The sequence below is a fragment of the Zootoca vivipara genome, chromosome Z1 (assembly GCF_965207765.1).
Source record: "Zootoca vivipara chromosome Z1, rZooViv2.hap1.1, whole genome shotgun sequence".
NCBI lineage: Eukaryota > Metazoa > Chordata > Lepidosauria > Squamata > Lacertidae > Zootoca > Zootoca vivipara.
In genome coordinates this window covers 70,653,510-70,668,067 of record NC_142583.1, presented here as the reverse complement: position 1 = coordinate 70,668,067, position 14,558 = coordinate 70,653,510, and the positions used below count along the sequence as shown (strand labels likewise).

At 49.4% G+C, this 14,558-nt stretch overlaps 1 protein-coding gene across 1 annotated transcript in view; it reads left to right on the top strand.

Moving 5' to 3' along the window:
- Positions 1 to 14,558, top strand: part of GFRA4 (GDNF family receptor alpha 4) — a 190,105-nt gene that overhangs the window by 158,646 nt on the left and 16,901 nt on the right. Inside the window, exon 5 of the mRNA XM_088657127.1 lies at positions 13,292 to 13,372. Within this exon, the coding sequence (XP_088513253.1) occupies positions 13,292 to 13,372 (81 nt within the window). The remainder of the gene's footprint in view (positions 1 to 13,291; positions 13,373 to 14,558) is intronic.

The window sequence follows — 14,558 nt, the reverse complement described above, 5'->3', positions numbered from 1 at the left end:
TTGAAGTGTCAAATAACAAATTAAACAAGCACACACAGGCTAATTAAACGCATGCTATTAAACAAGAGGCTGCTCTTGGCATTTATTCAGACATTTATTCCCCTTCTGGCTGCCTCCCAGCTCTCCATGATGTCTCCCTTCCATGTCACATTGCCACTGAGCAAAGAGGCCCTCGTGGACACCCTTCTCTAGGAGTGGAGGGGGGGAATGTCACGATCCTGGCAGCAGGGCCCTGTCACCTCCATACCTCCCAGAGTCCAGAGGAGGAGATCTGCCCAGTCCGTGGACTTAAGGGACAGGCAGATCTGCTTCTCTCTGTTCCTTGTTTTTCCAATATTCAGTTCAGTTTGCGAATTCCTTTCTAAGCTCCCCGTGAAAATCCATCAGCAAATTTTAATGCTATTTTGCCTAGTGTCCACGGAGTCCTTTTTTGCGAGTAGTTTTCCCCAATATAATAAGAACATAAGAAAAGCCTGTTGCATCACGCCAATGGCCCACCTGGCCCAGCATCCTGTTCTCAGGTGGTAGGAAACCCACAAGCAGGATTCGGACGCAAGATCACTCTCCCCTCCTGTGGCTTCCAGCAACTGCTATTCAGAAGCACCGTTGCCTCCAACTGTGGAGGCAGAGCATAGACATACCCCTCTCCTCCATGCATCTGCATGTGTTACTTTCACTAAAATATTTGTGTTTGTGCACACTCCCCCCCTATATATATATATATATATATATATATATATATATATATATATATGGAATTGCCCAGAATTGCATTGGCCCAGAATTGCATTGGCCAGAATAGCCCAGAATTGCATTGGCTTTTTTAGCTGCTGCATCACACTGTTGACTCATGTCAAGTTTGTGGTCTACCAAGACTCCTAGATCCTTTGTTCTCTGTCCCAGCCTCTTCCAGCTCACTAAACCCTGTTGCACCTTCAGTTTCCAACACCTCCTCCTCCCATTCTTCTCCCTCAGACCACTCATCGCTATCCCACGACCCAGTTCCCTGGCTCTGAGCTTTCTTCCCCTCGGGGTTCCCCAGCTGGTACTTCCCTTGTCAATAGACATATTTCATCCGCAGATGAGTGTCCATTTGCAGATGCTCGGCAACCATCTTTCTTTCAGAGTTGCTGCCATTCCATCCTGTATTTAGAAGGAACATTGAGCAGAGGGTGGGATAGACGACTACACGAGTCCCTTCCAGCTGTAAAAACCCTATGATTCTATGGCTTTGTCCAGGGCTGGCTGGATGCAGAGGTGTGTTAGGAGGCACCAGCTGGGGAACCCCATTTATTACCTGAACTATCCAGGGCAAATTTGTATTTATGCATATAATTTAGCATATGCAGTTGACGGTACTGTCCCAGCCCTGCCTGAAGATGCCAAGGATTTGAACCTGGGAACATTTCCATGCAAGGCTCTGCCACTAAGCTATGGTCCTTCGCATAGCTGCCAAGTCTCCTGTATTCCCCGGGAAATCCCCGTTTTTCCAGCTGTTCCTAGCTGAAAAAACGGATATATTTTTTTTGTTTTTCCCGGTTTATTCTGGCGCGGCGGCCATTTTGGAACTGGGCGGAGCATGCTCAGAAGCGACTTTTGATGCTGCTCTGCCCAGTTCCAAAATGGCTGCAGTGCGACTTCTGGCGTGGTGGCCATTTTGGAACTGGGCAAAGCAGCATCAAAAGTCACTTCTAAGCATGCTCCACCCAGTTCCAAAATGGTGGCAGCGCTACTTCCGGTCTGCTACTTCTGCCCGGTCCCTTATTTCTCCGACAGCAACTTGGCAGGTATGGTCCTTCGCAGGCTAGAGTTTTCCAGAAAGCCCTCCTCAAAACTGGGCTCCCATCTCCTCTGATAGGATTTCAGCAGGTTGGACTCTTGAACTTTACAATTCTATGATTGCAATGTCCTGGTTTTCGACAGAATGTTCATGCACAATTTTGCAAAAGCACGCAGAAGCACGTCTGTGCCAAGCATCTTTTTCCATCGTGCAAAAGAGCATTTCCTTTTCCATTTTGGTTTCCTTGCTGGACAAGAAGAGTCTATTGAAGCCCACTGCTGTATGCCTAACCCTCCTGCCATCTTTGGTTTATTATGTACCTTGGTGAAGAAGGGAAAAAAACATTAGCAGAGCCAAGGATTTTAAATAAATCAACACACTGGCTGTGTAGTGCTGGCTGTCATAGCTGTGACGGAGATGAAAGCCTGTGTGTTGAAATAATCAGTCTTTTGTTCTCATAAAGACTTTCTCCCCCCGCAACTTTGGGGCGAATGGGAAACATCAACAGAGCACCCCACAAATATGCAGACAAACCGAAGGATTCCATAGAGGATGTTGGCCCCACCATTCATCAATCTGACGCCCCCTTAGACCACAGCAGAGTTTTTCTGTTGACAGGGGAGGTGGAGAAGAAACCATTGTTGCGAGTCTCCAAACGGAACGCATCCCTCCTGGCTTTTCAGATGTTGTCTGATGTTGTTCTCTGTGACCTTCGCCGGTAGTTCTGGGCCACACATCTTGTGGTGGCTGGTTGGCATGACAACACTTCAAAGCCCTTTTTGAGCTCAGTGTGGGCTTTTCGAAACTGGAGGAGGAGGAGGAGGCAGGAAATGGGGAGGGCAAGAGGAGGAAGGAGGCAAATGGGAAGGCGAAACCTCCTGCCGCCCCTGACTGGGCAACCCCGAGGGCAGCGGCGGTGCTCAGGAGCCGTCAGATGAACGGCAGAGAGTCAGAGTCCACCCACCCGCATTTAGGAACTGAGGAACTGTTCTGAAAGTTGCTGGCTGGATGCCTTTGGGAAAACCCGCGAGCAGGATCTCAGCACAAGAGTCCTCCCTCTGCTCCTGTGGGCTTCCAGCAGCTGAAACTCAGAAGCATCGCTGCCTCTGAGGCAGAGCATAGCCATTGTGGCTAGTAGCCACCTCTGCTCCGTGAGATGGATTGACATATCATTTCCAGTGGTGACTGCATATGATTTTGGATCTGTTCCCCTTCCTCTGCCTTATCTGATGGCCATGATTCCAGTTCACCTAGTGGATCTGGTGGACTTCCTTGGCAAATGATCAAGCCATCGTGATCTGGTTGGAAAGACTTCGGCGTTCCTTGGAACGTCTCTTAACTTTGGCTCATCTTTCCAATAGCTGGAAAGAGGGAGGAGAACTTCTCATTGTATATACTTTCTCTATGCAAGAGGCATCAGTTTGTCAATATCTAGCATGCCCCCCCCAAAAAAACCCTCACATTACAGGGTGTTTGTGGGGGGGCACTAGTTTCTCAACAGGGGGTGTCCTCCAAGGGACACCGAAACTGGTGAAGAAACTCCTCAGGGATTATGCAAAGCTCGAGACCCCAGGATTGAGAATGCCACTGACCTGTACCTAAAGTGAAACTTCACCGTGAATTTGGACATTCCTGGTCAACAGAAACACCCCAGGAATGTTGAGATGAGCAGAAAGAATGTCAATAGAACTAGCAAGATTTCTCAGCGTGGGTCATACAACCCTGGGTTGCGGGGACACATAAATTCCCAATTTCCCTGGCCCAAGTATGACTGGTGGGTGGGATCATCCACCTGTCAATCTCCAGGCATGGTCAGGTGACCAGTTTGTGCCTGCACGGAGTATCAGCCGATAGTTGGGGCTTGCAAAGCACCACGCATGGATCCATGCAAGGCTTGGTTTTCTGATCAGGAATATGAGGGCACAGAATCAGAGCACCCACATATTCAGTTTCCATGGGTCGCTCCTCATCCGTCTACCGTAGAAGGACCCGCAGAAGGATTGACTCTACCTTCCCAATGTTACGATTTCTGCTCCTGGTGTGACCAGCGAGGGCGCACCTATGTACAAAAATTGTTATAATGGCCTCTTAAGTGTGATAATTAGAGCATTACAGCCTTGGGCTGTTTTTTATTCATCCAAGCCACTAATTTTTTGGCAAGTATTGAGTTTTTAAAGGGACCTCATAAAAGCGTTAACTCTGGGAGTCATAACTCTTGCCTTGTCAGGGCTGTGAGTGTTTTATGCTCCGTGGAAATTAAACCGGGAGTAAAACAAGGGCACCCAAGCGTAGGCTGGGAAATAGATGGATTAATAAAACACCACTGGGGGCTGGAAGAAAAGGTAGGGAGGCCGGGAAAGGAAAAAAGTGGGGATGAATTACAATGTGAGGGAGGCGGAGAGAGAAAGAGAGGGAGAGGGAAAGAGGAAGGTTGCTTAGGTGGTAGAAAGACCCGTCTTTGGCACCCAAACATCGCCAAACATGTGAAAAGAGTTGGATTGCCAGACTCTGAGCAGGTACTGGATCAAAAATGTGCTCTGCGGTGCGTTTCCCCCCTCTAACTATTCTCCATCAATTAATGAGAAAAGAAATTGCGTTTGAAAATCAGCCAAAGAGAGAAAAAATGTTGGTGGGACTCTCATCGGGGGGGGGGGGCAGGTTGTGTTGTCATTGTTGCGCTTTCCCACCTTTTTTGGGGGGGGGTCTGAGGGGTTTTGTGGCTGCCCTTCTAGAAACCAGCTCTCTGGTGGACTGAATCTTGCAGCTTGCTCAGGTTCCAGCAGTTTCTGAAAGCCCCGTGATATTTTCGGCTGGGCGTTCCTGTAAGCACAGGAAGCAGCAGAGACTCTCTCTCTCAAGCTCCTGAGAGCTGTCCATTGTTGTTTGTGAAGTCTTCTCATTTCACACACAGACACAGTGCATAATAATAATTATTATTATTTTAAGGTACTGTAAAAGGAAAAACTGCCCTCAAAAACAACATCAGTGAGCATGCCCATCTCAGGTGCTTAGAGGCCAGCCTTCCCAATTTCATAGAATCATAGAATTGTGGCATTGGAAGGAATCCCAAGGTTCGTCTAGTGTCCAGCCCTCTGCAATGAAGGAATCTCAGCTGAAGAATCCCTGACAAATGGCCCTCCAACATCTGCTTAAAACCCTCCAACGAAGGAGAGTTCACAGTGTTTCAAGGGAGTCCATTTCGCTGCCGAACAGCTCTTACTGCCAGAAAGCTCTTCCTGAAGTTTAGCCATAATCTGCTTCCTTGTAACTTGAATCCATTGCTTTGTGTCCTAAGCTATGGAGCAGGAGAAAACAAGCTTGCTCCATCTTCCATGTGGCAGCCCTTCAGATATTTGAAGATGGCTATCACCTCTCTGTCTTCTCTTCTCTGGGCTAAGCATCCCCAGCTCCCTCAACCGTTCCTCATAAGGCTTGGTTTCCAGACTCCCTCAGCTTGTCAATATCATCCTTAAATCATGGTGCCCAGAACTAAACCCAGGACTCCAGGTGGGGTCTGGCCAGGGCAGGGCAGAGGGGTACTATTCAGTCATGGAGCAAGCCAATTGGGCACCTGGGGCGCAAGGCAGGGCCAGCTGGGGCAGGACACTCCGTGGGGCCTCTGGAGAGTCTGCCTGCCTCCTCCCACTCAGCCGCCCTACAGCTGAGAGGGAGGCAGCAGACGGACCATTTGGGGCAGCGTGGATTCTATGGGAACCCAAGCCACCACATCACTCCCAGGAGCGACGCGCGGCTTGGGGGCACTGCAGGCCCTGCGGTGAGTGCCACCCGGCATTTTGTCACGCCCCTCAGTGGTGACACCAGGGGCAGACCTCACCCACTGCACCCCACTTCCTCCGCCCCTGGGACTATTACTTCCATAAAGGTAAAGGTAAAGGTAAAGGGACCCCTGACCATTAGGTCCAGTCACGACCGACTCTGGGGTAGTGGCGCTCATCTTGCGTTATTGGCCGAGGGAGCCGGCGTACAGCTGCTAGGTCATGTTGCCAGCATGATTAAGCCACTTCTGGAAACGCTGTTTACCTTCCTGCTGTAGTGGTACCTATTTATCTACTTGCACTTTCACGTGCTTTAGAACTGCTAGGTTGGCAGGAGCTGGGACTGAGCAACAGGAGCTCACCCCGTCGCGGGGATTCGAACCGCCGACCTTCTGATCAGCAAGCCCTAGGCTCTGTTTAACCCACAGCGCCACCAGCGTCCCTTATTACTTCCATACATACACACAAAAACCACACACACAGCTGCCTGCATTTGGGGACTCTCCTAGGCTATTTGTTGACATCCGTCTGTCTCAAGAGACAATGGACTGCAGCTCCAAGGGTGCAGTCAAACCGCTAGAGAATCGCAGCACATGCTGTGGCTGCAGAGACCTTGCCTATGGGGGCTGTCATAATGAGTTAGGAATACATAGGGAGCAGCCTTATACATTCAGACCAACAGTCCATCTTCTCTAGCATTGCCTACTCTGGCTGGCAGCAGCTCTCCAAGGTTCCAGGCGGTGAGTCTTTCCCAGTCCTACCGGGAGGTCAAATGCAGGAGGCGACTTTGTGTACAGAGCAATTGACCAACCACTGAGCTTCTTGCCCCCATCATGTTCGCTGCAACAGTACCAACATGACACCATCGCAAAGCCTTCAAGCTTGAGAGGCAGTCGGTGGGCAGACACACAGCAGGGAGCTGTAGTCAATCTGACCTCTCCAGTGCCAGCCCTGGACTGGGAAAACAGTGGCGCCGTCCAGCAAACATGATTCATGGTGGTCGAATGAAGCCAAGAGCAGTTCTGAGAGACTGATGCCAGATTCCTGCCCCCAACGTGGACCTGCAACCTGATGGCAACAAAAAATAATCTCCGCCAAGATGCCCTTTCTTCTCGCATTCTAGCACATCCCCCTTTGGGCGGCTTCTCTTATTAAAAACAATTCGACAGCCGGCTCCGCTTTGGCCTCCTGCAACTCCTCCCAATCTTTCTCCGGCATGAGAACTGGGTCTCCAGGAGTTGTTTCTCTTAGAAATTGCCAGCTCTCCTGCCCTCCGCCTTGTCCCCCAAACGTAGGATTGATGGATGAGTATCAGAGGAAGGGAGCCGAGACAATGCTGGCTTGTTTGCAAAGCCTCGTCTTTCACAGGAGCGAACCCTCGAGAGGCCGTAAAGGCTTCCAAGAAGCCATTTATACAATCAATTATCAAAGCCCTTGTCCTGGGAATTTGTGGAGCGTATTATTTACTCAACACCAAATAAAAGCAAAGATTGCATTTCGGGAACCTGCACATTTGCAAGCGCCAGTGAAATTGTCTGAGGACAAAAAGTGGCCGCCGTCGTTACATAGGCAATTGTCCTCATCCAAGCAAGAGGATGAGTATGTAGGGGCCCCTTTGGACTGAGGCTGTGCACACCCTCCTACTCCCTTTGCATCCAGTATAATCCCAAAGCTCTTTTGGGAAGCGGTAGATACAAAACATTAGGCACAAGCCACATCCATCCTGCAGTTTCCTACGAAATGTTATGTTGTGATGCTATTTCTCCTTGCTAAAAACGGGTTGGTTTACATTTTAAAACAACAATCCCCTCAGCAGGGCCGTCTTAAGCGTATTTGGCGCCCTGGCGCTGTGGTTCGCAGATCCCTCCAGCGCCCCCCCCTGCCCCGTTTCCCGGTGCCCGGCGCCACCCAGCCTTGCCTTAGAGCCGGCCCTGCCCCTCAGGGTCGCCCCATCCCTGCTTTGCTCAAACGTCTGCGGCTGTTTAAAACTGCTGTTTTCCTCTTATTATACCTCCATCCCTACTGTTGTTGTTGTTGTTGTCATCGTCATCGTCGTCGTTGCTGTTGCTGCTGTTGTTGTTGTTGTAACTTTTAAGGGTTGCCATACACCCTGAATCTCCCACACATAGCCAGAATGCGGCATTTGGAAGCCCTCAAAGACAGAGGCCATTGCTGAATCTTACACCAGATAATTCAATCCAAGAATTATGGGCCTAAAGAAAACACTATCTCTTCTCTGGCCCCAGCCTCCCGCCAATCATTTTCAGCAAATGGCCCTCCCCCACGGCTAGTAACAGAGGTAAATAATTATAGGAGGACAAATGCATGCGGATCTGTGGGGATTTTTTGGTTCCCTTCCTGCAGAGTAGACCCCTCCTGGCTCTCAGAATCCCCGTGGCTTATGTATACTGCCTCTGCCAACCATACAAATGTCCAAACGCACACACTCAACTGTTTTGTTTTTCATATATTAAAAACTTGCTGGAAAAACTATTTACCTCCATAGCATCCAGTGAGGTGAGTGGTTACATTGGCACATTTTACGGTCCTTGGAGCAGATGAAAGGGGGAGCGACTGATTGAATATAATTAGCTTGATGTCTTCTGCGGGGAGTTATCTGCCAGGCTTGTGTGTCATTATCGCAGAGCTCCACTACAAAGGGCAGCCCACAAGGAGAAGGTGTTGTGGTGTGGCGTGAATTGCAAAGGCGCAAATGGATGTGAGCACATGCACCATCCATGAGGTTAGGGTGGGGAGACTTTAAGGCTGCGAGTCGCGCGACCAGCCGAGCGAGCGAACCCACAGCAAGGTCAGCAAAGCAGTGAAGGACACATCCACACTAGACGTTTAAAGCACGTTCAATGCACATTTAAAGCACTTGACTTATCCTTCCATCAATGAATCCCAGGAACTGTAGCTTCCCACCCCCTAACAGAGCTATAGTTCCCAGGATTCTTTTGGGGAAACCACATGCATCGCAGGGGGTTGGACTACAGGACCCTTGGGGGTCCCTTCCAACTCTACAGTTCTATGAAATGTGCTGTCATGGACTGGTTGGACGCAGGGGAATGGTGGGAGGAACCAGCTGGGGAACCACCAAGGGGGAAAGGCTTAGAGCCAAGGGTGGTGGTGGGACAATGATGAAGGGTCAGAGGGAGAAGACTGGGAAGAGGAGGTGTCAGAAGCTGAAAGGGTAACAGGGCTTGGTGAGCTGGGAGAGTCTGTGGCAGAGAGCAGTCCAAAATCAGAGGCAGAGGCTGAAGCAGGAGAGGGGAGAGGCAGAGATGAGTTGTCTCCCAGAACCAGAAGAGACATGAGTATAGGTTGGTTGGTTGGCTGCATGCTCACATAGTCTCCGGTTGCTTGGGGAAATCCCTGGAGAGGAGCAAACTTAGATAGCTGTGGGGAGATGGCGACTTTCTGTCTCAGCAACTGATCCATGGGGCAAGACCTACTGGGGATGACCTGCTGTGTTCATTAGGCCTGACACAAGTCTGCAAACACTGTGTTCTTGCTAATGAAGAGTTAACTCCAGTTCTGAACAACGTGACTTACTACCGGCTGGCTCCTGACATGTGCTACGGATGTACTTTAAATATATGGTGTGGATCTGAGGGTAAAGGAAGGGAGCCATCTTCAGATCAGGAGCCACATTTCCTCCTAGGCAAGCTTTTAGGGGTTGCATGCCCACAATGCACAGGGCCAGAGGTAAGAGTGGGCTACAGGTTACATTTCTTACCTTTGTACAGTAGGCTATGTTTGTCCAGAGCAGGCTTCCTCAACCTCGGCCCTCCAGATGTTTTGAGACTACAATTCCCATCATCCCTGACTACTGGTCCTGCTAGCTGGGGATCATGGGAGTTGAAGGCCAAAAACATCTGGAGGGCTGAGGTTGAGGAAGCCTGGTCCAGAGGGTTCTATGTACCACCCCTCTTCATCCAAGCAAGCCAAAATGGGGAGCGGTGGAGCCCAAGAGGCAGAGCTGAATCTGGCTGGTGAAGAGTCACAGGTGTCTCCCCCTCCTGCTGCAACAAGCTCCCCTCCCCACTGGTCTCCCAGGACCAGAAGAGGCATGAAAAGAGCAGAGGAGAGCTTGGCCGCACACAGGCACAGTCTCTGATTGCTTGGAAGAAGCAAGCTCAAGAACACGCAAAATCATTTGGTGAGGGTTTGGGGCAGGGCCAAAGAGGGGTGTGGCCTATGGAAGAGGTGTGGCTTCTGCAGGTATCCAAGGGCCAGTCAAAGAGAGACTGGGGGGCACATTTGTTGTCTGGAGCAGAGTTTCCCCACCCCTTGCACTACAATTGCCACCATCCCTGACCATAGCTGCCAAGTTATCCCTTTTTTTAAGGGAAATTCCCTTATGCTGAATAGGCTTCCTTGTGAGAAAAAGGAAAACTTGGAAGCTATGTCCCTGACCATTAGCTCTGCTGGCTTGGGGCTGGTGGGTGTCAGAAGTCCCACAACATCCAGTGAACCATTTGCTCCCTGTCCCTGGACTACAAGAGGGACAGTACTGCCTAATGGTTAGAGTGCTGGACTAGGGGCTGGGAAACCAGGGTTCAAATCCCCACACAGTCATGAAGATCGCTGGGCAACCTTGGGCCAGTCACTCACTCTCAGCCCAATCTCCCTGAGGATAAAATGGAGAGGGGGCAGAACTGTTTGAGCGCCAGTTTGAGCTCCTTTGAGAAAAGGTGGGAGGAAACTGAGTTTCGGAGGAAACTGAGCAGCGTTGAGGCTGTCCCAGTGGCAAGAGGCAAATGGGAAAAACAAGGAAGTGCATCAACAATCAGCTGCTGGGCAGGGAGAATTGATTGAAACCAACCCCAGCAGTCATTATTTAGATCACCAAGCAGAAAGCCTTCATTTGCAATCATTGATTTTAATCCGTTTTTCCCCATGGGTGCCTCAGTTTCCCAACCACCCCACTCCCACCCCCAAGGAAATGTGCATAGTGATTTGTTGATATAACCATTAAAAGCATGTTGATTTACAACCATGCTGAGTTTCTCCCTGCTTTCCGCATATCTTTTCTCCTCGTACTCCAGCAATATGCATTTATTTGAGCAATTATAGATTCCCACCCCACCCCCCTCTCCTTCTTTCCCCCAGATTTTTTTTTAAGGAACTGCACAATTTTTACTGCTTCGGAAAACAGAGGATGGTAAATTGCTTATTGTTCAAAATAGCTCTGCCCCTGGTTTTGTGAGAGGGGAGAGATAAAATAGAAGGCTGAGAAAGCACTCTCATGGAAAATTATCAAAGAGAAAGCTGTGAAATCAATCCAACAATAAGGCTTTTTTTGAAAAGACACATGCAGATTCCCCACTGAGAAGCCACTCAGACCTCATTTCCCTGTCAAGCCTGGTGCGCAGGCTGTAACCCCTAGTGGGTGGAGATAGCCTGGACCCATGTTTGTATAAAATTCAGGTTAGACTACTGCAGTGTAGGTTACGTGGGGCTGCCTTTGGAGACTGTCCAGAAAGCTCCATTCGCCTAACATCAGTTGGATGCCTTAAGGATCGCCTGAACACTAAAAAACATAAGGAGAAGCCTGCTGGATCGGGCCAATGGCCCATCTAGTCCAGCATCCTGTTCTCACAGTGGTCAACCAGAGACCAGCAGGAAACCCGCAAGCAGGATCCGAGCACAAGAGTCCTCTCCCCTCCTGTGGTTTCCAGCAACTGGTATTCAGAAGCATCACTGCTTCCGACTGTGGAGGCAGAGCAGAGCCACCCTGGCTAGGAGCCATTGTTGCCCCTCTCCGCCTCCATGAATTAGTCCCATCCTCTTTTAAAGTCATCCATGTTGGTGGCTGTTATGTATTCAGGGGTCTCTGTTTGCCTGTGCTTCAGTCTGGACTACGGATTCTGAGCCCCTATGTTCCGATTCGATGCATGATATCCAATCACAGAACATTTCAGGATTTGGGTCCCTGCCATTGGCCCTTAAACTCTGAGTTATGATTCGCAGCTTGGAAGTTTAGGCAGCCAATCACGTTCGGAGTGGGAGAGTGGCCCAGGCCTTCAGAAATGTATATAAGCAGTTGCTTTGCCCCTGTTGTCTAGTTCTGTTAGTTCAATAAAGTTCTTGCTGATATTGCTGCGTCTTGGCTTGTGGGAACCCACCTGCAGTGGCCATCACTGCCTCCTGTGGGAGGGAGTTCCACAGTTTAAGTCTGTGCTGCATGAAGGACTTCCTTTTATCTGCACTGAATCTTCCAGGATTCAGGTTCATTGGAGGCCAACAAGTTCTAGCGTTAAGAGTTGTGTTAAGACTACATTGATCAATTCCACCAAAACCTGCACATTGCTTCTATAAAGGAAAGTTCAGTGGGGAGGCTGTCAAATAACTGAATAACTGAAGACATCGTCAAGGTTTCAACTTTCCATGATATAAGGAAGCACCGGGGAGGCTGCAGATCTCACATTAAAGTTGCCTCTCATTTGCCTTGATCTCTCCGTGGCTTTCAATACTGTTGACCAGTTTCCTTCTGGGGCATCTCAGGGAGGATCATAGAATCTTAGAGTTGGAAGGGACCCAAGGGTCATCTAGTCCAACCCCCTGTGATGCAGGAATCCCAGCTAAAGCATCCATGGCTGATCCACCCTCTGCTTAAAAACCTCCAAGGAAGGAGAGTCCACCACACTCCTTGGCAGCAAATTCCACTGCTGAACATCTCTTACTGTCAGAAAGTTTTTCCAAATATTTAGTCAGAATCTCCTTTCTTGAAGCTAATGGTTCGAGTTCTACCCTCCAGAGCAGGAGAAAACAAGCATGCTCCTTCTTCCATGTGACAGCCCTTAAGATATGTCACATGGAAGGAGGGGGTTGGCGGCCCTGCACCTCGATGGTACCACTCCTACCTCCAGCTCCATTTCCAGAAAGGAGTCGTGGGAGGCGACTGTTCAGCACCATGGGAGTTCTCCTGAAGTCTGCATTCTGTGCCACCAATATGCAGTTGACTCCCAGCTCTGCCGCTCTGCTCCATCTGAATCAGGAGAGGCGGTTGAGTGCATGGGGGCTGTGATGTTTTCGGTGTGTGCCAACGAACTGAGCCCGATTCCTCAAAAGGCAGAGGTGTAATGCATCCCAGGTTTTCACGTCTGGAAGGTGGGGAGGTTGCATTCCCATGGAAGGAGTTCCTGGATTCAGGTGTCCTCCATGACGAGGAGCTGCCTTTTTCACCGGTTACAGCTCCTTTTGGACAGAGATGACTTGGGGGCTGGGCTTGAAGATGACTTCAGCTGGCCCGTAATGCAGCAGTCAGATTACTGGTTGGTGTTTTATAGACACCTCATAAAACCTGCTTTAAAACAGCTGCACTGTTCATTTCCAGGTCCGATTCCTCACAAAGCCCTAAACAACTCAGGACCCCAATATCTGAAAGACCACCTCCTTCCCAACAGACTGACCTGGGTGCTGAGATTGGCAGGGGGCCCTCTTGGTAGTTCCTCCACCCTCAGAGGTTCAGGGTGGGGTGGCCTGGGACAGGGTCTTCCCTGTGGTGGCTCCTAAACTGTGAAAGTCCGTCCCCACAGAGGTACATCTGATGCCCTCGCCGTACAGCTTTTGGAGAATACCGAAGACACTCCTCTTTCTCCCCTGGCTTTTGAAACTTCAGGTGTATATTTTTCGGGCCCACCTTGTTTTTGTGATTGCAAATTGCTCTGAGCTGTTTCTTTCTGCAGTGGTGTTTTCCTCCGGTGACATCGATTTCTGTCTTCCTTAGGGATGAATGTCATGGAGAGTTCCCCTTACGAACCCTTTGTGAGGGGCTTTGACTACGTCCGATTGGCTTCCATCACTGCAGGTACGTCTTCGCAGGGATGTTCCCCTTGTCCCTAGCCCCAGGCAGTCACTTAGAAGTGGACAAAATGGACTTCAGCTCCCTTGTGATCCCAGGAAGTCTCTCTCCAAGACGCCAAGCAAAGCCTTTTCACTTGCCTGAACTGTTTGATTTCTGCCCATGCTGACATAAGCAGGAGAAATCAAAGGTTGTCTGCTCCTTCCTTCTTTCTCAGAGTTCCTCCAGAGGCCATCTTGTTTTTTCGACCAGTGGTCAGTTCTGTGGGAATGTTCAGGGAGCCAGGAGAGGATATATTGTTCATTAATATCCTTCCTAACTTGCGCTGGCAAGTTCCTTTACTTAGCAGAGTTTCACATTCCCCTTTAAATGCACTGCAGATAGCTGGTTGCAGGCTTGTGTAAGCCTCTCACTATTATATACAATTCAGTATTGAATTGTATATTCCTGGTAAGTTCCCTTTTAAAAGAATAAGCACACAACAATCTTGTGTAAAATATATAAAAGAAGTTTACTCACACATTCAGTTCACAGTTGGATCCCTGAAGGCAGACTTAGTTACGAAGTACTGTATATCCATGTGGACCTATCCCATATGGGGATAATCCCAGGGTCCTCTGTTGGCTGAGAGTCAAGAGAGCAATTCTAGCTAAAAGCTGCTTCAACAACAGAGGAAGTCAAAGAGAGTAAGAGTGATGCGTGAATTGCCCTTTTGTTACCTAGACAGGTAAGGTCACGGCCACCTCTAGTCTCATGCAAAAGGAAGTATGTCCCAGCCAGGAGGAAACAGGAAGCTTGTGACTGGCTGGACCAAACATTCCCCTGCATGTCCACTCTAGGAAAACAAAGAATGTTGTACTTGACTGCTACTTATGTATCACATCCCACAAGTTCCTCTTCTTGCTCACAAATCTAAGGCTGCAAATGCACCATATGTTTAAAGCACATTCTCTGTGCCCACAAACACACACAAAAATCATGGGTACTGTTGTTTTCCCCTACAGAGCTACAGTTCCTAGCACCCATGACAAACTACAGTTCTAGCATAGATTCCCCATTCCTGGCATCCAGTTCCTCTGCAGACAGCTGCAAAAGAAGCCTGGCATTGTTTCCACCATCATACCATCCTCAATATTCAAACTCGAGTATCCCAATAGTATGGTGTCGTGGTTAGAGGACCTGGGGCACCCGG